The 23,465-nt window shown below is 43.1% G+C and overlaps 1 protein-coding gene across 1 annotated transcript in view; it reads right to left on the reverse strand.

Moving 5' to 3' along the window:
- Nucleotides 1-3,033: 3,033 nt before the first annotated feature.
- LOC124125989 (low-density lipoprotein receptor-related protein 4-like) overlaps nucleotides 3,034-23,465 on the reverse strand; it is a 37,169-nt gene continuing 16,737 nt past the window's right edge. The window contains exons 6-21 of the mRNA XM_046489412.2: nucleotides 22,842-23,114; nucleotides 21,495-21,648; nucleotides 21,155-21,289; nucleotides 20,731-20,848; nucleotides 17,852-18,005; nucleotides 17,335-17,457; nucleotides 16,036-16,272; nucleotides 15,493-15,664; nucleotides 14,879-15,009; nucleotides 14,028-14,184; nucleotides 13,778-13,887; nucleotides 11,615-11,737; nucleotides 11,017-11,268; nucleotides 4,810-4,875; nucleotides 3,798-3,897; nucleotides 3,034-3,283 (exon numbers count right to left, since the gene is read on the reverse strand). Coding sequence (XP_046345368.2) covers nucleotides 3,091-3,283; nucleotides 3,798-3,897; nucleotides 4,810-4,875; nucleotides 11,017-11,268; nucleotides 11,615-11,737; nucleotides 13,778-13,887; nucleotides 14,028-14,184; nucleotides 14,879-15,009; nucleotides 15,493-15,664; nucleotides 16,036-16,272; nucleotides 17,335-17,457; nucleotides 17,852-18,005; nucleotides 20,731-20,848; nucleotides 21,155-21,289; nucleotides 21,495-21,648; nucleotides 22,842-23,114 — 2,498 coding nt within the window. The 3' untranslated portion in view covers nucleotides 3,034-3,090. The remainder of the gene's footprint in view (nucleotides 3,284-3,797; nucleotides 3,898-4,809; nucleotides 4,876-11,016; nucleotides 11,269-11,614; nucleotides 11,738-13,777; nucleotides 13,888-14,027; nucleotides 14,185-14,878; nucleotides 15,010-15,492; nucleotides 15,665-16,035; nucleotides 16,273-17,334; nucleotides 17,458-17,851; nucleotides 18,006-20,730; nucleotides 20,849-21,154; nucleotides 21,290-21,494; nucleotides 21,649-22,841; nucleotides 23,115-23,465) is intronic.

Genomic DNA, 23,465 nt, shown 5'->3' on the forward strand with positions numbered 1-23,465 from the left:
AGGTTTCACACAAGTCAAATAAGGCGATGTATTGATGGAATTAAGCCACTGTTTCTCCATCAATAGGAGTTTGTAGATGTGACTTGGGAATCTAATGATCCATCTTCCCTGGACTAACGAGGGCATAAACCAATCAAAATCGCGTAACGAAATCGACATCCGGTTCGTAAACTGCCGTGCAGATTTGCAAAGCATATGTACCGTCAATTTAGCATCAAAATATGTATTCAAAACCTTTTCATGTTTTTAAACTATATGATCACGTGATTTGATGCACTTCGCGAAGTAAGACCCGTTTGATTTATCGATCAGATCGTCTTGACTGGGCGCCGCCATCTTGTTTGAAGCAAATGCAAGTGATATGAGAGGTGGGATCTGATAAGTCAATAGGAGGGACATAGAAAGGACATAACTCGTAATAGCCACTGGTGGCGCTACGATCGAGTCCAGAAATTCCAGCCTTGTTCTGCAAGGGTGGAAACTGTACTTGTAAAGTCAGTTAACTCCCTTGCCTCGGGAAAATGTACTTACTCATACTCTTAGTTGATTGTAAGCCCGACTGTTTAAAGGAGATCTATTGAAAAAAACGTTTTTAAAACATGTTAAATAATCATACAAAGTACATATTTACACCCAAAAAAGTCATACGTGATTTCATTGTTATCTTAAAAGCAACAAACAACAATATTGATATCCCAGTTGGGGGCCGAGCTGTAGCTGTGACGTCACAGTGGAGAGACGTCCGCCATTTTCTTGTATTTATAGTGCATTAATCTGTATGCCAATTAGGTGATTTTCGGTGTACTGAAGACGCGAAATTGGGTATTGTGTTGCAAAGGGGTGTACATGTACTCGTTCATCAAACAAATGTACAAAGTGTGATGTCTTCAAATGTCAAAGAGAAAGGGCCGATTTAGCGTCTCTGTCTATGAGAGAGATGCAGACAAACAAAAAGTACTTGTTTACGAAGTATATATAGCATTCATTGTTGACTGACTACCGCCGTACAACAATTGCAAAAGACCATGCTAATTGATCAGATTACATGTTAAGGCAATACCATATGCTACAGTTTTGGTGTACATAAAGGCACATATTCATTTCATGGTCGTGCATACTTGAAGCCCTTGCATGTGTCAGGAAAGACCTCTCATGTTATTCACAAAACATACAGGATGAACGTTTTTACATTTTTTGGACATCTTCAGTAAACTAGACTTGAAGGTGAGAATGATCTGTATGCACAGTTGATTGCTATCTGTAAGCCCTGAAATCAACTGAGTGTTTCATTTTAAAAAAAGAAGAGCAAACAGATTAATACTCACTACCACGTACATTCTATACACCTTCTTTATACAAAACGGGGAAGGGATTTAGATGAAGATGTTTTAGTCATGAAAATCGAAACATATAAAAAAATATGAAGTACATGTAATTGCCTTTGGAATGATTTTACGATAAATGTTAATGTGAAAAAAAGAATTTGTGTGTCAGTCTTATTGGATACATGTTTATTATTTATTATTTATAAATGGATCTGGGCTTTTTCAAACGAACTCATTCTACCTTGGTTGGGAGGGGGTAGTTTTAACTCCTGGATTTCAAGGGGCAGGGGGGGTTTAACCCCCTGAATCACGCCTCTGGTTCCACCAGCGATAATTATTTCAGTCATATTCTCTCTAAACCTAAGGTAAGTTATTGTATGACAAAAAACTGTTTTAGGTTAGATACGTATTCATTTCTCGTCTCTCCCTAGTATATGGTAGTCCATGTAATAATCATGCCGAGTGGAGTCATTGTGCATGTAGGCGGCCATCTGCCGGCCACTAACATCCCTCTATTGGTCAGTGAAGTATGTATTATTACGACTGTTTAAAGGGCAGTATTAACTGAACCAACCATCACTAGAAATACCATTAACACAGAACATTCATGTTCAAAACAAATTTAGGTTTAGACCTCTACTAATTGTTTTGCATTAAAGACAACACGATGAGCAAGGTTTTGACAATGGTAAGTGTTTTACACAGGAAAAAGAAATTCTTTTATTGATAAACATCCATTTTATTTAGAAACGTCAAGATAGCCTTTTATCACCAGATTGTGTTCCCTTGTCGTTCCGTGTTGACATCTGATTGATAGCCTTCACTCACAGATCTACCTGGCTTTCCTCGCTGCTGTCAAGACTACTAACCACGGGCTCATATTGACATGGACGAATATGTGTAAGGTCATTGAGCGAAAATAGCATTGCCTGGTGATGCCATGGCGAACGCAAGTCATCTATCAAACACTATGCAGAAACAGTGATCTGCAAGTCATCTCTCCACTATGACGTCAGATCACTTGATAACAACTCTTATCAATAACTCTCGGCAGTTTCCGGAATACAAGTACGATTGAAATGTTGCAACGGAAACGATATTCTGTGAACAGTCGCATCTACTTAATTTTCGAGTTATCACCATGACAACATGGCATGACAACTATGTCTTAAAGTGAAATGTAAAGTGGCGGAATTCTATATGAACATTATATTTTGTATGTTAAATGTTGACGACTATTGTGGCAAATAAACAATACATGTATTTTGACCTAACATATGTTCAGTGGTAATTCTTACATGACGGGTGCACACATACTACAAAGAGAGATATACTCGGGGTGATGTGACTGAGCTGGTAGCGCCAGCTACTGAACAGCTCAGGGAGTAAAATCGTGACAACAATTTTAGAATAATAACAATTGTAGAATTTTTAGAATTGTGGGTAATCATTATCGGCTAATTCCTATGTTGTAACTGGCAGTAAAAGTTGCATTTCGCGCATGCATACACTGCTCACGTTGAATTAGCCTGCTAGCCATAACAAATAGTACTCCACTGTTGTAAAATATTTTCACATCATTTATCATTTGCTTTCTTGGTGAATATTCTCAGCAATGTTTTTGTAAAACGTATCCCGGTTCACCATAATGAGTTCAAGCAATGACACGTGGTGGTCAATAAATACGCAATTGGAACAATCCTTGGAATGAAGTGGAATGTGACAATGTTTAATGATACACCGCGGTACGGTTACATCACTGTCTTCAGTGTACGTTGTAAGCGTCTTTGTCGCCGTCGTCGTCACTGACACAGTCGTAGGCGGGATTCTCTATGCCGTTATCCATCATGACCGGTTCGTCTTTGTTGTTGTCGGGGAAGGTGATGCGGTAGAAGGTGTCCACACGCTTCGGGTCGTCTTCCAGTAGCTTGCCGTGGGGGATCTTGTACTGGCGGTGTCTGTCGACAGCAGGGGGCAGCACGTTAGTTTGGGGAGGTGTAAGGAAAGGTCACTTACATAATATACTTCTGCCTTACAGTATAAGCGTATAGTTTCAGCATTTAGATGAAAATATATACTTCTGCCTTACGTATAGTTAGTTATAGTATAGTTTCAGCATGACAATATATACTTCTGCCTTACTGTATGAACGTATAGTTTCAGCATTTAGATGACAATATATACTTCTGCCTTACTGTATGAATGTATAGTTTCAGCATTTAGATGACAACATATACTTCTGCCTTACTGTATGAACGTATAATTTCAGCATTTAGATGAAAATATATACTTCTGCCTTACGGTATGAACGTATAGTTTCAGCATTTAGATGAAAATATATACTTCTGCCTTACTGTTTGAACGTATAGTTTCAGCACGTATTGTGACAATAGTCGTCACTGCCTTACTGTATAAATGAATAATTTTGAATACAATATATACGCACTGGTCTGACTAGTTGTTTCAACTTACTTTCGATACATGATGACAGCAACCACCAGTGCTATGACGCTGGCCAGGAGCACCACGATGACAACAGCAGCCACCGTTCCAGGGGATAACCTCGACGAAGCTGCAAACAGTTGCCGTGATGCTAAGGTTACTCGTGGACCAAGGACATGTATACAGGTATAATAAGTTGGCGTATTGGACGCCATAGTGACTTGTGACCAAGGGCATATATACAGGTATAATGAGTTGGCGTATTGGACGCCATAGTGACTTGTGACCAAGGACATGTATACAGGTATAATGAGTTGGCGTATTGGACGCCATAGTGACTTGTGACCAAGGACATATATACAGGTAAAATGAGTTGGAGTATTGGACGCCATAGTGACTTGTGACCAAGGACATGTATACAGGTATAATAAGTTGGCGTATTGGACGCCATAGTGACTTGTGACCAAGGACATATATACAGGTATAATGAGTTGGCGTATTGGACGCCATAGTGACTTGTGACCAAGGACATGTATACAGGTATAATGAGTTGGCGTATTGGACGCCATAGTGACTTGTGACCAAGGACATATATACAGGTAAAATGAGTTGAAGTATTGGACGCCATAGTGACTTGTGACCAAGGACATGTATACAGGTAAAATGAGTTGAAGTATTGGACGCCATAGTGACTTGTGACCAAGGACATGTATACAGGTATAATGAGTTGAAGTATTGGACGCTATAGTGACTTGTGACCAAGGACATGTATACATGTATACAGAGTTGAAGTATCGGATGCCATTGGGACCAAGGACGTGTTAAATGTTTTAGTTGCCATGGTGACTACAGAAAAAGGACATGCTTACTGGTAGAGAGTGTGGATGTACTAGTTGCCATGGTGACTAGATACCAAGGACAGGTTTACAACTAGTTGCCGTGGTGACTTGTGACGTTGGACATATGTATAGGTATTGGGGGTTGACTTATTGGATGCCAAGGTGGCTACTGACATAGGACATGGTAATGGATGTTGACTTACTGGTTTTCACTGGGGCTACCACATGAACCTCAAACTCCGTGGTGGGGTACTCACTCGTGGGTGTCACTGAAATATATACAGGGAACTGCTTTAACGAAGACGAGGATACATGTGGAGGTGTGATACACTTTTGCATATATTTGCCAACTGATTTTTTAAGAATTGTAATACTTTCAATATTATTTTAGAGAGTCTGAGGTGTGGTGAAATGGGGTTTAACGTGTCTGAGTGTATGTGGCTGCTTGTACCAGTCTGAACTAAGATACCATCCCGCAGTTTAACATGAATACCCCACTCAGACACTGACTCCGAGCCGACAAGCCCTTGTTTTAGCCCTCAAATGCAGAGCGGCAGGCAGGGTTACAACAAGTACCAGCTTTTAACGTTTTGGGGCATGACGCTGCCGCAGTTCGAACCCCGGGCACTCCGCTCTCCGGGCGGACGCTCTACAACTAGACAACAGAGGCAGTCTCAGAGGGCGTGAGTATGGTGGCCGAGAGGGTACATCGCTTTCTCGCATTCTCGCTTTCTCGCGGTATAGCAATATTCCCTCTCGCATGTGTTATGTGTTTCTATACGATAAAAAGTATATAAAACAACATTAATGAATTGTTAAACCTGACCTCAGAGATTACATTTCAAATTATACATATGGAGGGTATGTTAAAATTTTCTCACTATCTACTTAACATAACTTAACTGTACAGACGCAGATGATTTTATAACAATCCACGGATTTCTGCGTAAATAGTAATTGATTTATGTATTGCCCTACTTAGGAGTGTTATGCGATCCCCCGCCCCCAGGCCCAGGAATCAAACCAAACAGCAAATAACACCGCGTATTAGCACTGAGTAGTGTACTTCCTCAAAACAACACTTCATATCAATATCAATGTTTATTCTGTTAGCGGAGTTGATGGGATCAAATTGCAAGTCCTCACCCCAGCAATGGTAACACTACCTGATGTCAATTATGTAATTTCTATTGTTTGCATGACATATTGTTCTCAGTAACCGTATGTGGAAATAGATGGTTGTTTGGTTTTACATTCAAGTTGGTATTTCCGCTATTCAAAGTCTGAATTTAGGCTGTCTTATTAACAGTAATTTCTGAGACAAAAATGCAAGTTTATTTAATTAAGTCAACTCTCATTTTTTGCATTTATAATTGATTCTAAAGTTAATTTCAAGATTGACAGTACAAATACTGAACAACAAAAGTTCCTGTGACATTGGGGTGAGTGAGATGGGTTTAACGCTGCTTTTAACAGTATTCCAGTTATATCACGGCGTCCTGTGACATTGAATAAGATTTAATGCAAAGTTTGGGTTTTTTACCAAATCTGAAATAATTTCGGTTTGCAACAGATAAAAGACTCCGTCCGTGTTCAAATGGTTTAATTTGCCATACTGACTTCAGAAAATGCGTGATTTCATTAAAAAAAAAACATGAGTGAGTGAGTGAGTGAGTTGGGTTTAACGCCGCTTTTAACATTATTCCAGTTATATCACGGCGTGTCAGCTTAATGTGGGAGGAAAGCCCGAAGTGATACAGGTCTCAGACGTTTACCACTTCGATGAAACCCACGAGCACGGGTATGGTGCTGACAAACCTAGAAACTAAAAAAAACAACACACATAAACATGCCAAAATGGCAATTTACAAATCAATAGCGTGTGTGTCCACCTCTGGTTGCGATGTAAGCAACACATCTTCGTCTCATGGAATGGACCAGACGTCGCACAATGTCCAGTGGGATATCTGTCCATATCTGCTGGAGCATGTTTCGAAGTTCCTGGAGTGTCTGTGGAACACGTGGTTGACGTCGAAGGCGCCGATCCATCTCATCCCACATGTGCTCGATTGGTGAGAGATCAGGGGAGCGAGCCGGCCAGGGGATGACATTCACGTTCTTTTGTTGAAGAGAATTCTGAACAAGTCGAGCAATATGAGGCGGGGCGTTGTCATGTTGAAAGGTAATGCCTGGGCCATGACTACGCAGAAACGGTAGAACAACAGGGCTGATGATCTCGTCATGGTAGCGCTGTCCATTGATATTTCCCTCTACCACTATCAAACAGGTCCTCTGTCTTGCTGTAATCCCACCCCATACCATAACACTGCCGCCCCCAAACCGATCTTCTTCCATGACACAATGATTGACGTAACGTTCACCTCGACGTCGGTACACTCGAATCCGTCCATCGCTGTGGCTGAGGTGAAAACGAGACTCATCAGTGAATAGAACTTGTCCCCATTGCATGGCCGTCAAGCGTAGACGGTGTCTGCACCACTGTAGACGTGCTTGACGGTGGTTTCCTGTCAAAATGGGACGTCTGGCGGTTCTTTTGGCGACAATCCCTGCACATCTGAGGCGGCGAGGTACGGTTTGTGAAGATATTCGTCGAGGGCCAGGGATGCTTCTTGCAGTCACTGTTGCTGGCTGGAATCGATTTCGTAGGTGTGTTGTTCGAATCCAGTTGTCTTGTCTTATTGGTTACGCGTGGCCTGCCACTCCGAGGATGGTCTCTGACTGCATTCGTCTGTTGCCAACGTTAGCATGAACACCAAATGGTGTTTCTGTGGACGTTAAATTGTCTTGCAACATCACGTTGACTCGATGCTGCTTCAAGCATACCAATGGCTCGCAGACGCTCATTTTCGGACAGGCGTGGCATTTCGTAATGTTGAATACTTGCTAATTTTGTTGTTTTTCTGAGTGGTTGTTGTCAGCACGATGCTAAACAATGCATATGGAATCCCGTTAACGCACATGTTTTATATCCATTCTTGGGTAGTGAAATGCATGGGGCTTGTATAGAAGTCAACTTTTGTATGGAATGCATGCTTTTCTGTAGCAGTTGCGTTTTTGTGACTTGATTCCATACATGTACTACAATATTGAAAAACAACTTTACTTGTTTGAAAAAAATAAACTAAAATATTGGTGTCACAGGAACTTTTGTTGTTGAGTATACTATTCAAAAGAAGTTAAAGAACACCCGATCCTTTCATATGACTATGGTTAGCCATGAGAGAAAGCGAGAAAGCATTAGACCGAGAAAGCGATATTTCCCATAATGCCGTACATTAAAAGGGTTTTTGCTGATATTCAGTGACCCATTCCTATAATTCTCACCGCTATTTTGCCTCTTATAATTAGATTTTTAAAAACTCACTTACATATATAATGCTATCTCGTTTAGTTTGTATACACGCATATGTTTATTTTCTTGTTGTGAAGTAAATAGCAAGATTCACAGACTACAACAGAATAGTCGATATTCATTTTGTTCATAATACCACCCCATTCTTCCATCAATCTTAAGCTGAAACTTTAAAGGATAAATTGAACTGGAACAAACAATTAATTTCATATAGATAAAGATACATGTACATAATGCAGACAAACGTTTTACATGAACAAAGTTATGGTTCCCTTACAAAATACAGATCGATAAGATATGTGTCTCTACCTTAAGTCACATATACGACTTTTGAGAGCGTCATCAACCCGTAACCTCATTCATCGGACAATAGAAATGAAATGCGTTGTAAATATTATTTAAAAAACCGACTCGTTTCTTATAAGTCCTTTCGACAAAACCGTCTTCGGGAATTAAATTTAATGCTAAAGTGCTTGTAAAATAGAGTTTAACTTTCCTACACGGGGAGACTAGACATCCGATTATAGAATACACTCTCCAAAAAAAGAAACGCACAGGTAGACAGGAGCTCGATAGTCACATGTTGTCGTTGTACGAAGACTTTGAAAACTGTTCATTGTAATGTCACATAAGGCCACAAGGTAGCGCTGAACTCAGTATCTCGTGTGAGCGCCCCGGGAAGCAATCACGAATCTGCTTCTCCTTGGCACTGACTGGATAAGCGTACGAATTCTGTCCTGCGAAATTCAGCGCCATTCTGCTTGTAACGCGTTGGCCAAATTTGGGAGTGTCTGCGGCGTGTTCTGACGTTGACGTACACGTCGATCGAGTTCAACCCAGAGGTATTCCATTGGGTTGAGATATGGAGATCTCGATGGCCAGGGCAAGTCATTGATGTTGGCATTATGAAGGTAGTCTACCGTGACACAAGCTGTGTGCGGTGGAGTGTTGTCCTGTTCAAACAGCTCCCTCTGGCGGTCAATGATTGGAAGAAGGTAGCGATTTGCTGTCAAATTTCTCTGAAACACAACCAAGTCAGATCTCGTGGTGTAGGATATGGCCCACTAAACCATGACACTACCGCCACCGAAATTGTCGAATTCACGTACACATTGTGGGGCAAAACGCTCATTTCGACGACGATAAACACTTTGTCTTTCATCTCGCCGGTGTAGAAGAAATCGTGATTCATCGCTAAACCACACTCGTCTCCAGTTTTTCACATTCCAAGGGTGAAAGGTATGGCACCAACGCAAGCGTCGTTGTCGATGGATCTGTTGCAATACAGGGACGATAACTGGTCTTCTTGGTCGGATTCCAGCCTCGCGAAGATGGTTCCTGACACTCTGGTCCGATATCCACCTCAAACCAGGGATGCGTCCTGTAGTCTCCATAGCTGTGCCATTGCGATGACGTGGGTGGAACAGTCGAATGTAGTGATCCTGTGCAGGGGTGGTAACTCTTGGTCGGCCGGTTCTCGGACGCTCTGCAGTGGAATTGAACTCTGTGTATCGGTCACAAAGGCGGCAAATGGTGCTGTGGTGGACGTTGAAGTGGCGTGCAACAGAAAACTGCGATTCCCCTCTTTTGATACGTCCTATGGCGATGTTCCGATCGGCAGAGCTGAGTCACGGCATTTGCGAACTTGAAATATGTTGACAATTAAATGAAAAGTTATTGGCTTATGCTTGCCTTTTTAAAGCCACTATCACGAGTTACGAATGCTATAACTTGCACGTGCATTTTGCTTTACTGTTTTCCTCCATGACATTTTTGCAAATCGACAATGGCTGCGTTTTGACGTACCGTTTGTCGAATACCAGGCCACCAACATTTTCCAATAACATATATCCAATTTATATACTGGATATTTTGTGTAGTCAGGTTCAATGAACTACATACTTCCTGTGCGTTTCTTTTCTATCTTACCACATATATACACAGACAATGAGTCACACACACACACACACACACACACACACACACACACACACACACACACACACACATACATACATACATAATTTTAACAAAACTATACATACAACTATACAAGTACACATATCAACTGTGGTAACGCCACAGCGATGGAGGCAGTGGGGTAACCTAGTGGTTAGAGCGTTTACTCGTCACGCCGAAGACCCAGTTCCATTCCCCACATGGGTACAATGTGTGAACCCCATTTCTGGTGTCCCCCGCCGTGATATTGCTGAATTAATGTTAAAAGCGACGTAAGACTATTCTCACTCCCTCACAGCGGTGTTTATCAAATTACTATATGCAAGTACATATACTTGTATATTTGCACAAGACAAGAGACACAATACAAGTTGAAATACAATACAATACAATAGAAATCAAATTTCCAAAAGAATATTTACGGACAACAGTATGACACACTGTAACATCATATACTACTGAAAACAAGTTATAGAACACCCACAATTATAAGATTGTATTTTGCAATACAATCAGCCATGACTAATTAACCGTAGTCTTCTTAACTTCTTTTGAAAAGATTATATTTATATTTTAACCTGATTTATTTAGAGCGTATGGCCATGATCCGCCATGCGTGATGGTCACATAAAACTAAATAGGGCCATAAATCAATCAATTACATTTTACGCCGAAATCTGTGGATTGTTTTAAAATCACATACGGCTGAACAGTTAAATTATGTTTTACGTAAATTGTGAGAAAAGTTCAACATTCCCTCCCAATTGAAACAGATAACACATGCGGCTCCTGCAGTGGCCGAGAGGGGATATAGTTTACCGCGAGAAAGCGATAAAGCGATAAAGCGAGAAAGCGATAAAGCGATAGAGCGAGAAAGCGATAGTGCGAGAAAGCGAAAAAGCGATGTCCCCTCTCGGCCACCATACCTGAGACACTTATGATCTCATGTTTAAATCTGTGGCATGTTGTGCGCGGTCCATCACACTTCGTCGTGAAGATATCAGTGTCCACGAGAGGACCTCGACTTCAACATATGTAATCCTAAGCGATACAGCAAATTCATCGCGTGCTAAAGTACCTGTGCTAGAGCTCGGTGATGTAGATGTCGTGTGGGTTGATTTCGAGAGACCTGGAGACGCCGTTGGTATTACACTTGTTACTGGAGATTTGGATGTTGGCGATGATGATAAACTCGTCACAGAAGATGGCGAAGACATCAACGTTGTGTGTATGGACGATGAAGTTCTAACTGTAGTTGTAGTTGTGACGGCGTTTGGCGAAGTTGTCGGTGTGGTCGTGAGTCGTGTTGTAGTAGGTGCTGGTGTCGTTTCTGTGCAGAGGGAGAATATAACATACATGTTAACAATGTGCAGCTCGAGGTATCTAAAATAAGCCAAAATTATATCATATTATAATAATAAATAAAAGTTACAAAACCCTTGCCATATTCATCGATTTACGACTCCGACTATATCATGAGTATTCTATGTGTTTAGGAATCACTATCAAATAGTGATGATACCAGGTGTTCGCGAAAAGTTAAACCAAAAGTTGGATTTTTGAGAAATGAAAAATACAATACAATAATATTATTTTCACTAATACCCCTTAGGGTGTTGTGCTTATAGTGTGTTTTTTACATGATAATGTGAATAATAAAGTCACACTGATATTACCTCGAATGCAGGTCCTCCGATCATCATTACGACGAAAGCCTTCCATGCAGGCACACGTGAACATGTTATGTGGGCGGGGCAGACACAGCTGCTGGCACTCTTTGAAGACACACACACTGTTGCCTGTCATGAATACACACAATAACGTCTTTATAGTCATCTAGTAGCTAGATCTAGCGGCCATTTACGTCATGCTGTACAGATTGGAAAGTGATACATATTCATTGGATATTCATGATAAAGGATGGCCAGAGGGAGAAATGCACGCAGTTTTGCATGTGATTTCCTGCGACGTGCTCAAATGAATAATGTAAATAGTAACTTGTGCTTCTTCAAAGCGTCTCTTTATGTTTGTATACATTTCCTTTCATAAATTACTATTTTGTGCATTTTTTGACATGACTTTACTTGCGTTTCCTTTGCGTTTGAGTATATACATTGTTACATCTCGCCAACGACCACAATTCACACATAGTAACCTCTCGCTAACCACCACAGTACACACGTAGTAACCTCTCGCTAACCACCACAGTACACACATAGTAACCCCTCGCTAACCACCACAGTACACACATAGTAACCTCTCGCAAACCACCACAGTACACACATAGTAACCCCTCGCTAACCACCACAGTACACACATAGTAACCTCTCGCTAACCACCACAGTACACACATAGTAACCTCACGCTAACCACCACAGTACACACATAGTAACCTCTCGCTAACCACCACAGTACACACATAGTAACCTCTCGCTAACCACCACAGTACACACATAGTAACCTCTCGCTAACCACCACAGTACACACATAGTAACCTCTCGCTAACCACCACAGTACACACATAGTAACCTCTCGCAAACCACCACAGTACACACATAGTAACCCCTCGCTAACCACCACAGTACACACATAGTAACCTCTCGCTAACCACCACAGTACACACATAGTAACCTCTCGCTAACCACCACAGTACACACATAGTAACCTCTCGCAAACCACCACAGTACACACATAGTAACCTCTCGCTAACCACCACAGTACACACATAGTAACCTCTCGCAAACCACCACAGTACACACATAGTAACCTCTCGCTAACCACCACAGTACACACATGGTAACCTCTCGCCAACCACCACAGTACACACATAGTAACCTCTCGCTAACCACCACAGTACACACATAGTAACCTCTCGCAAACCACCACTGAACACACATAGTAACCTCTCGCTAACCACCACAGTACACACATAGTAACCTCTCGCAAACCACCACAGTACACATATAGTAACCTCTCGCTAACCACCACAGTGCACACATAGCACCCTCTCGCTAACCACCACAGTTCACACATAGTAACCTCTCGCAAACCACCACAGTACACACATAGTAACCTCACGCTAACCACCACAGTACACACATAGTAACCTCTCGCTAACCACCACAGTACACACATAGTAACCTCTCGCTAACCACCACAGTACACACGTAGTAACCTCTCGCAAACCACCACAGTACACACATAGTAACCTCTCGCTAACCACCACAGTACACACGTAGTAACCTCTCGCTAACCACCACAGTACACACATAGTAACCTCTCGCTAACCACCACAGTACACACATAGTAACCTCTCGCTAACCACCACAGTACACACGTAGTAACCTCTCGCTAACCACCACAGTACACACATAGTAACCTCTCGCAAACCACCACAGTACACACATAGTAACCTCTCGCTAACCACCACAGTACACACATGGTAACCTCTCGCCAACCACCACAGTACACACATAGTAACCTCTCGCTAACCACCACAGTACACACATAGTAACCTCTCGCAAACCACCACAGTACACACATAGTAACCTCTCGCTAACCACCACAGTACACACATAGTAACCTCTCGCTAACCACCACAGTGCACACATAGCACCCTCTCGCTAACCACCACAGTTCACACATAGTAACCTCTCGCAAACCACCACAGTACACACATAGTAACCTCACGCTAACCACCACAGTACACATATAGTAACCTCTCGCTAACCACCACAGTACACACATAGTAACCTCTCGCAAACCACCACAGTACACACATTGTAACCTCTCGCTAACCACTTAAAGTTTGAAAGTTGGCATGTTGCCAGGAGTCTCACCTAGGACAACCTCCGTCCTGTTGAAGCCATAGATGCCGTACAGTTTGGTGAAGGAATCTGTGCCAAACTCCTCCAAGGCACCGCCGTCCTTGTGCATCCGGGATATGTAACTGTAAGTTCACAGTTGTTAGTAAACAGTTGTAATTAGTTCGCTAACTATTAGATAGGACAACTGGAAATAGAATTAAATAGTCACTAGATCGTGAAGTACAGCACTGCAAGTTGGTCAATGACAGGGAAGACTACTCACGTTTTCTTCCAGTCTGTGAGGTAAAGGTAGTCGCCCATGATGGCGATTCCAAAATAGTGTGCCACGTCCTCTTTAAGCATAACGCGTTGTCCGGTGCCATTCAGGAAGATCATGGACACTGTGTTATACTGTGCGTCCACCCAAAACAGGCGTCGACCTATTGCAAAGTTAAGCAGTGTCCATCAGAAGATTCATCTCAGTTGTAAATAGTGGAGCTGGAATTTGTGTCAGAAAGTCTTTTGTATCATACATAAACTTATCTCTATACCATACGTGATCATACTGAGAGTTTCCTTATTAGTCTGGTTTGTTTTATACTTTAACAGGGACACTTGCCTTACTGTTTCACTTTTCTTAGTCGACAGGTATTTCATGATAATTCACTTGTTTTCATCGCAATATGGCTGCAATACTGCCGACGCGATGCAAAATTTTAACTCACTCACTCACTTAATGGATCCGTGTTGTATGGAATACAGCAGATATGTCCCTAAGGTAACTTCATCCATAATGTAACCGAACCTGAACCGGAATACTCGAAAGTGCCATACCTTGGCAATGTATTCTTAACACGACTGGTCGGGTCCATTTTATCATTGAGCGAAACCTGTCAGGAAGACTAGACAACAAGTCTGCAAAGGATCTGATGTCGTGCCTTGTGCTGTAGTCGCGTTCTGCTCCATGTACCGTTCGTTGCCTATCTGGGGTACGTGTGTCCGTTTTAGGTCAGGGTATATTTCAGTATTCATAAAGATAGGTTCCTAAAGAAGTACTCCATTCGACAACGTCCCCTTCAAGGAAAATGAGGTTTACAAGTTCAATCTATGTAAATGTTGATCCTTAGGACCTACTCTTTCCGTCCACTGCGAGACCATTCGGCCAGGAGTTCTTGTCCAGTATGACAAACTTGGTGCGGTCTGACCCATCCATGGATGCCCGCTCAATCCGGGGCTCTTTACCCCAATCTGTCCAGTAGAATGTCCTGCAAGTAGAAGGGTAATGGTCAAGCCATCGACATTGGGTATCCCCAGACGGGTGTAGGACAGAAACCCTTGGGGACTTTGGTCACGAGATCGCGAGAAAATGAAATGTCGCATTCTCGCGTTCCCGCGATTTCGTGTTTTTGTGGCCTAATTTGACAAGTCGAGATTGCGAGATTTAACATCATGTCCAAATGACCAAAATCTCGCGTTCTCGCGTTCTCGCGATCTCGCATTGTCGACTTTTGACAAAAAGTGCTATGTACCAAAAACTAGAGAATGCGAGATCGCGGGAACGCTAGATTTTGGTCAAATCTCGTCACGGTATTATTTTATTTATTTTTAAGAATTGGCATAAATCAATATAATTGGAGTAAGATCTGGTACTCCAATGTTGTTGTTTTTTTCTGTTAGCTGAACACTTCAAAGGAAAAACAAAAAACAAAAACAAAAACAGAAGTTGAAGTGGAACTGTAGGTACTGACCCCTCCAGAGGAAGCAAAGCAATTGCCCTCGGCTCGTCCACAGCCTCAGTTATTAGAATTTTGCGGTGTGTGTAGTTGGTAAGGGAGACAACTCCGATCAGGTCATGTCCGGCATCGGTGAAGTATAGAAGTTTATTTATGTGGTCTACAGCCAGGCCGTCCACCACCGCACCTGCAACACGTCGTCAGCGGTCAGAAAGATACGTCTGTGTTGACGATACGGTATTCCAACAAGTAACTGCGGTTATGTTTTTATTTATATAATATTGTTATTATTTAGATACTGAAAACTCCTCCGAAGTTGGAACCCTATGCCAATTCCTAAATTGTACGTATTTTACTAAATTTGAAACAAATTCAATTCAATTATAACCCTTGAGAACAAGTTTAAATCAAACGAGGTACACTGTATACCAAACATGATGTCATGGCGGTGATAACAGTAATTTATACTGCGGCAGTTTCTAGAACCGGAGAGGATATGTATAGTCAAACTCTGGGTGGTCTGCCCAGATGTCAGATGTATTTTCGTCATCACCCTACCTTCATCCATCCCAACGACGATCTCGGCGAAGTCTCCGTCCAGGTTGGATCCCTTGATGATGCGGACTGTGTTGTCAGACCAGTACAGGCGCATCTTGATGGGGTCGAAGCCAATGGCGATGGGCGAGTGCCTGGTGGAATGGCGAATGGCGTGGACCACCCCGTTGCTGGAGCTCACCTGGAAAACCTGTCTCTGGTAGGCGTCGGTCACCAATAGGAAGTTGTTCTCTGATATACCTAGGAAACATGACAGATTCTAGGACATGTTGGTTTCTTATGACATGAGGCCTCGTGAACATGTCGGGATGTCATGATATGCAGCTTCTAGAAATGTGGAGATGTCGTGACAACATATAGAAGGACAAGTCGGAATGTCATGACAGAGCTTGTAGGACATGACATGTTGTCATGCAGCTTTTACGATATGTGAGGATTTCATGACACAGTTTCTAGATCATGTGAGGATTTCATGACACAGTTTCTAGATCATGTGATGATTTCATGACACAGTTTCTAGATCATGTGATGATTTCATGACACAGTTTCTAGATCATGTGATGATTTCATGACACAGTTTCTAGATCATGTGATGATTTCATGACACAGTTTCTAGATCATGTGATGATTTCATGACACAGTTTCTAGATCATGTGATGATTTCATGACACAGTTTCTAGATCATGTGATGATTTCATGACACAGTTTCTAGATCATGTGATGATTTCATGACCAATCGTTTCGAGGTCATGGGAGGACATCATTGCATGACGTGAGGATGTCATGACATCAATCTTCCATGACATGTGATGCTGTTGTGACATGCAGCTTATGTGTCGGGATGTCATGACACACAGTTTCTAGGAAATGTCATTATTTCACACATCAGGCTATTGTGTCAAGGTGTTTGGAGGGTTGTTGGACATAATGTAGCATTTAGGATTTGTTTTGATATCACTGGCTTTCCATGTCGTTACACGGCAGGGATGTTAGAACACCATGGCAACATTAGAATGATACTTGAGCTTCTCTTTAATGTCAGAATAACAGGCAACATGATAGAGATTTCGAAATATTCTTGCAAATGTGATACATAGTTTATGTTCAATCTTAATCTGATATCGCTAGAACTAAAATAAATAAGCAGACTTAGTGAGGCAGGGTTAACACCTCATTGTCCTGGGTATTAACATGGGTATCTCAATAAAAATGCGTTCAAACTTTCCGTTCTGCTTTACATGAACAGCTCTTTATTTGGAATGTTTAACTATTATTCCTTTGAAGGAAAATCTTTTGCATTACTTGATATGCAGGTGACGTCATCCTCTGCCAGGTGATATCCCAGACCGCACGTGCACCAGGTCGCGTCTTCAGCCCCACTCAGACACAGCTGGCTGCACGGGTTGGCACCCTCCCGACAGCTGCCTGCAACAGGGAAGGTTAGAGTCCTTTGCTTATTTTCTCTATAATGAGTCACAGAATGTCTTAACCCCACAATAGATTATATCACACGTTAATATAACTATCCTAACACAACCGCTGTCTAATAGCATTGTGTCTATCTTAGCTAGAGATCCTTCTTCTGAACCGCTTCTGTTTCTTGTTACAGATTCATATTAGGAAAATTGGCAGAACCAGCAAGTTTCAATCAAATTGACCAAGTACCATGTTTATTTTATTGAAAAGTCAAGTTTGATGTTGTTCATAAAACAGTTACTGATGACCCTGATAACAGAGACAATGCCTCAGTTTCACACGTGGCTCGTGTTACAGCATCTGGAACGAGACAATAGATGGGTGCCAGAGAAAGACCGCTTACTGTTATAGGGAGGCTGGTTGTGAATGTCGAAGGTGACGAGGTCTTGAGCGATGCCGTAATGGGGGTGTAGGATGCCGCGGATCTTCTCCTCCTTGTCGAGTCTGGCCATGTGGATACCGTTCATGTCGTTCCTGTCGGTCCACAAGATGATGTCCTGAAGAGGCGCATAAACAAACGTTCACTGATCAATCCATGGACAGCAGGTAGAAGGTTTGTGGTTTGAATGATGCACGATACCGTCACCGGACAACAAGCTGGCAGGATGTCACTGGACTGGTCAGGTGTCTCTCATATCGTTAATCAGTTTCGTAATTAAATTCAAAATGATCTTTTGATTATATATTTACGGCCGACACGTGTCATTGAGAACACTGCAGTTCCTCGTGTAACAGTCTCTAGAGTTGTCTATGTCAGACGTGTGGTAGGTATCCCTGTGTGCCTGTGTCAGACGTGTAGTAGGTAGCCCTGTGTGCCTGTGTCAGACGTGTGGTAGGTATCCCTGTGTGCCTGTGTCAGACGTGTTGTAGGTAGCCCTGTGTGCCTGTGTCAGACGTGTGGTAGGTAGCCCTGTGTGCCTGTGTCAGACATGTGGTAGGTAGCCCTGTGTGTCTGTGTCAGACATGTGGTAGGTAGCCCTGTGTGCCTGTGTCAGACGTGTGGTAGGTAGCCCTGTGTGTCTGTGTCAGACGTGTAGTAGGTAGCCCTGTGTGTCTGTGTCAGACATGTGGTAGGTATCCCTGTGTGCCTGTGTCAGACGTGTTGTAGGTAGCCCTGTGTGCCTGTGTCAGACGTGTGGTAGGTAGCCCTGTGTTCCTGTGTCAGACGTGTGTCTGTGAGAGATGTGGTTATCACTTGTGTCTGTGTGAGATGTAGTTATCCTTTGTGTCTGTGTGAGATGTGGTTGTCACTTGTGTCTGTGTGAGATGTGGTTATCACTTGTGTCTGTGTGAGATGAGGTTGTCATTGTGTCTGTGTGAGATGTGGTTATCACTTGTGCATGTGTGAGATGTGGTTGTCACTTGTGTCTGTGTGAGATGTGGTTATCACTTGTGTCTGTGTGAGATGAGGTTGTCATTGTGTCTGTGTGAGATGTGGTTATCACTTGTGCATGTGTGAGATGTGGTTGTCACTTGTGTCTGTGTGAGATGTGGTTATCACTTGTGCATGTGTGAGATGTGGTTGTCACTTGTGTCTGTGTGAGATGTAGTTATCACTTGTGTCTGTGTGAGATGTAGTTATCACTTGTGTCTGTGTGAGATGTGGTTATCATTTGTGTCTGTTTGAGATGTAGTTATCACTTGTGTCTGTGTGAGATGTAGTTATCACTTGTGTCTGTGTGAGATGTGGTTATCATTTGTGTCTTTTTGAGATGTAGTTATCACTTGTGTCTGTGTGAGATGTAGTTATCACTTGTGTCTGTGTGAGATGTGGTTATCATTTGTGTCTTTTTGAGATGTAGTTATCACTTGTGTCTGTGTGAGATGTGGTTATCATTTGTGTCTTTTTGAGATGTAGTTATCACTTGTGTCTGTGTGAGATGTAGTTATCACTTGTGTCTGTGAGAGATGTGGTTATCACTTGTGTCTGTGTGAGATGTAGTTATCACTTGTGTCTGTGAGAGATGTGGTTGTCACTTGTGTCTGTGTGAGATGTGGTTATCACTTGTGTCTGTGTGAGATGTAGTTATCACTTGTGTCTGTGTGAGATGTGGTTATCACTTGTGTCTGTGTGAGATGTGGTTATCACTTGTGTCTGTGTGAGATGAGGTTATCACTTGTGTCTGTGTGAGATGTGGTTGTCACTTGTGTCTGTGTGAGATGTGGTTATCACTTGTGTCTGTGTGAGATGTAGTTATCACTTGTGTCTGTGTGAGATGTGGTTATCATTTGTGTCTGTGTGAGATGTAGTTATCACTTGTGTCTGTGAGAGATGTGGTTATCACTTGTGTCTGTGTGAGATGTGGTTATCACTTGTGTCTGTGTGAGATGTGGTTGTCACTTGTGTCTGTGTGAGATGTGGTTATCACTTGTGTCTGTGTGAGATGTGGTTATCACTTGTGTCTGTGTGAGATGAGGTTGTGATTGTGTCTGTGAGAGATGTGGTTATCACTTGTGTCTGTGTGAGATGTGGTTGTCACTTGTGTCTGTATGAGATGTGGTTATCCTTTGTGTCTGTGTGAGATGTGGTTATCACTTGTGTCTGTGTGAGATTAGGTTGTCATTGTGTCTGTGTGAGATGTGGTTATCACTTGTGTCTGTGTGAGATGTGGTTGTCACTCGTGTCTGTGTGTTAGTTTGTTATTTAACGCCGCACTCAGCAATAATATACAGCGGTCTGTAAATAACCGAGTCTGGACCAAACAATCCATTGATTTACATCATGAGCATCGATCTACTCAATTTGGATACGCTGACATGCATCAACCAAACCAGCGAGGATTACCAGCCCCTCCCGTTAGTCGCCTCTCACGACAAATATAGTCTCCTCTTACGGCAAACATAGGTTGCTGAAGACCTTCCCGCCCGGATCTTCACAGTCTGTGTCTGTGTGGGATGTGAGTTATTAGGTTTGTCTGTGTGGTATGTGAGTTGTCGGGTGTGTCTGTGTGAGTTGTCCGGTGTGTCTGTGTGGTATGTGGTTGTCACTTTTGTTTGTGTGAGATGGGCTTGTCTGCGTGTGTGTGAGATGTGAGTTATAAGGTGTGTCTGTGTGGTATGTGAGTTGCCGGGTGTGTCTGTGTGAGTTGTCGGGTGTGTCTGTGTGAGTTGTCGGGTGTGTCTGTGTGAGTTGTCGGGTGTATCTGTGAGGGGTTGAGTTGTCGTGTATGTATGTGTGAGATGTGAGTTATCGGGTGTGTCTGTGCGAGATGTGCTTGTCACCTGGAAGATGCTGATGCCGTAGAAGCCGCTGTTGTCCAGGTTGAAGATGATGGTCAGCCGCTCTGTCTTGAGATTGTAGCTCCTCACATGGTTCTTGATTGAGTCGCTCCAGTACATGCTGCAACGCAAGGGTAGCACCAGATTAGAGCACCTTTGTCTCGGATCCCCACTCGACCTTATGTTTATTGTCGATCAACAAATAGTACTGTCCTTGCTCGTCAGAGACCCAAAGGTATTTTACAGCCAGGTGAAGAAAGGTATAAAAGCCAGATTTAATAAAGAACATTGCTTAACATTCGGGGACAAATGTTGCTTATATTTCAAATGTTATATTTTTCCTCTTATACGTGTCTGTCTTATATCTGTTTCCTATTCTGCTGATGTGTTACTCCGTGTTCCATACGATGTGGCCAGCAGTACTGACATGTCATTGGTGTAGTCAATGTAGAGGTGGTTGGGGGAGCCGAGGTCGTGGTCGAGAATGGCCCGCCTGTCGCTGCCGTCAGTGTAGGCTGTTTCCACTTTGGGCGTATCTCCGGGGTCCGTGAAGTACAGGCGACTGGAACATGATCACAGGGGCTCTATGGTCAACATGCACTATTTCTGCAACGTTATATTTCCAAGCAAAGGTAAGGAATCGATTGTTCGGAAAAATGGTTAAACTGGTTCTCTGAGGCTTCTTCGAATTGAGTTACGTTTTTTATAACAGCATATACTAAGCGACTGTATCTACAAGAGCGAGAGTTATGGGTAGCATCACATACCCGCGTCCCGGGTGTACAGCGATCCCGAGGGGGTTGTCAAGGTTGGTGGTGATGAGGTCTCTCTGGAAGGTGCCGTGCCGGCTGGCCACTTTAATCAGCTGGTTGCTAGAGTCGGTCCAGTAGAGGTTGCCACTCACCCAGTCCAGGCAGAGGCCTAGAACATACACAGCCACTGTACTATACTGTATACTCAGTACACCACTCACCCAGTCCAGAGTTTCCTAGAGCATACACAGCCACTGTACTATACTGTATACTCAGTACACCACTCACCCAGTCCAGGCAGAGGCCTAGAGCATACACATCCACTGTACTATACTGTATAGTCAGTACACAACTCACCCAGTCCAGAGTTTCCTAGAGCATACACATCCACTGTACTATACTGTATACTCAGTACACCACTCACCCAGTCCAGAGTTTCCTAGGGCATACACAGCCACTGTACTATACTGTATACTCAGTACACCACTCACCCAGTCCAGACAGAGGCCTAGAGCATACACAGCCACTGTTCTATACTGTATACTCAGTACACCACTCACCCAGTCCAGGCAGAGGCCTAGAGCGTACACAGCCACTGTACTATACTGTATAGTCCGTACACCACTCACCCAGTCCAGAGTTTCCTAGAGCATACACAACCACTGTACTATACTGTATACTCAGTACATCATTCACCCAGTCCAGACAGAGGCGTAGAGCATACACAGCCACTGTACTATACTGTATACTCAGTACACCACTCACCCAGTCCAGGCAGAGGCCTAGAGCATACACATCCACTGTACTATACTGTATAGTCAGTACACAACTCACCCAGTCCAGAGTTTCCTAGAGCATACACATCCACTGTACTATACTGTATACTCAGTACACCACTCACCCAGTCCAGAGTTTCCTAGGGCATACACAGCCACTGTACTATACTGTATACTCAGTACACCACTCACCCAGTCCAGACAGAGGCCTAGAGCATACACAGCCACTGTTCTATACTGTATACTCAGTACACCACTCACCCAGTCCAGGCAGAGGCCTAGAGCGTACACAGCCACTGTACTATACTGTATAGTCCGTACACCACTCACCCAGTCCAGAGTTTCCTAGAGCATACACAACCACTGTACTATACTGTATACTCAGTACATCATTCACCCAGTCCAGACAGAGGCGTAGAGCATACACAGCCACTGTACTATACTGTATACTCAGTACACCACTCACCCAGTCCAGGCAGAGGCCTAGAGTCCTGATAACAACCCCAGTTCCATCAACTATCGTCTCCGCTGTAGCTCACCTGATACCACCCCAGTTCCATCAACTATCGTCTCCGCTGTAGCTCACCTGATACAACCCCAGTTCCACCAGCTATCGTCTCCGCTGTGGCTCCCACTTCAAGGTTAATCCTGCTGATAGTTTTTGTATTGTTTTCAGAATAATAGAGAAAGTTTTCCCTCGCATCGAATGCTAACGCCAGGTATCCATGACGTTTATCCAGGAAGCACTGTTTGTCTAGAGTGACGTTTAGCAGCGACATGTCGGCCACGTTGGCGGGATAGTGACAGATGGCGTCGTGCACAGCGTAGATGTGAGAGGGCTGAACGAACACCTCCGTCACTGAAAGAAATGATAAGAATGAGGCAAAGGTTACGTCGCCGACAAAAGCCGTTTGTTGTCCACCTTGATCACGTCCAACAATATCAGGCGTGAAATGATGTTAACTTTGAACAATATAAAATTCATAACTGTCAAGTCCACTAAGATGGTTGAGAATGTGAGATGATAGATGCCGGTACTTAGAAGCAGTGAGTGAGTGAGTTGTATCTAGCATCACTGTGAGCTGTATTTCAGCCATATCGCGGCATGTTAGTCTAACGTGGGAGGAACGCCGTCAGTGACACCGACCTTTCCCACGCCGGCGTGGTGCTCACATACCAGAGATAATAACCGAAGCAAGATTTCATTATA

Source organism: Haliotis rufescens, unplaced genomic scaffold (assembly GCF_023055435.1).
Source record: "Haliotis rufescens isolate VD_foot unplaced genomic scaffold, xgHalRufe1.0.p SCAF_9, whole genome shotgun sequence".
NCBI classification, from domain to species: domain Eukaryota; kingdom Metazoa; phylum Mollusca; class Gastropoda; order Lepetellida; family Haliotidae; genus Haliotis; species Haliotis rufescens.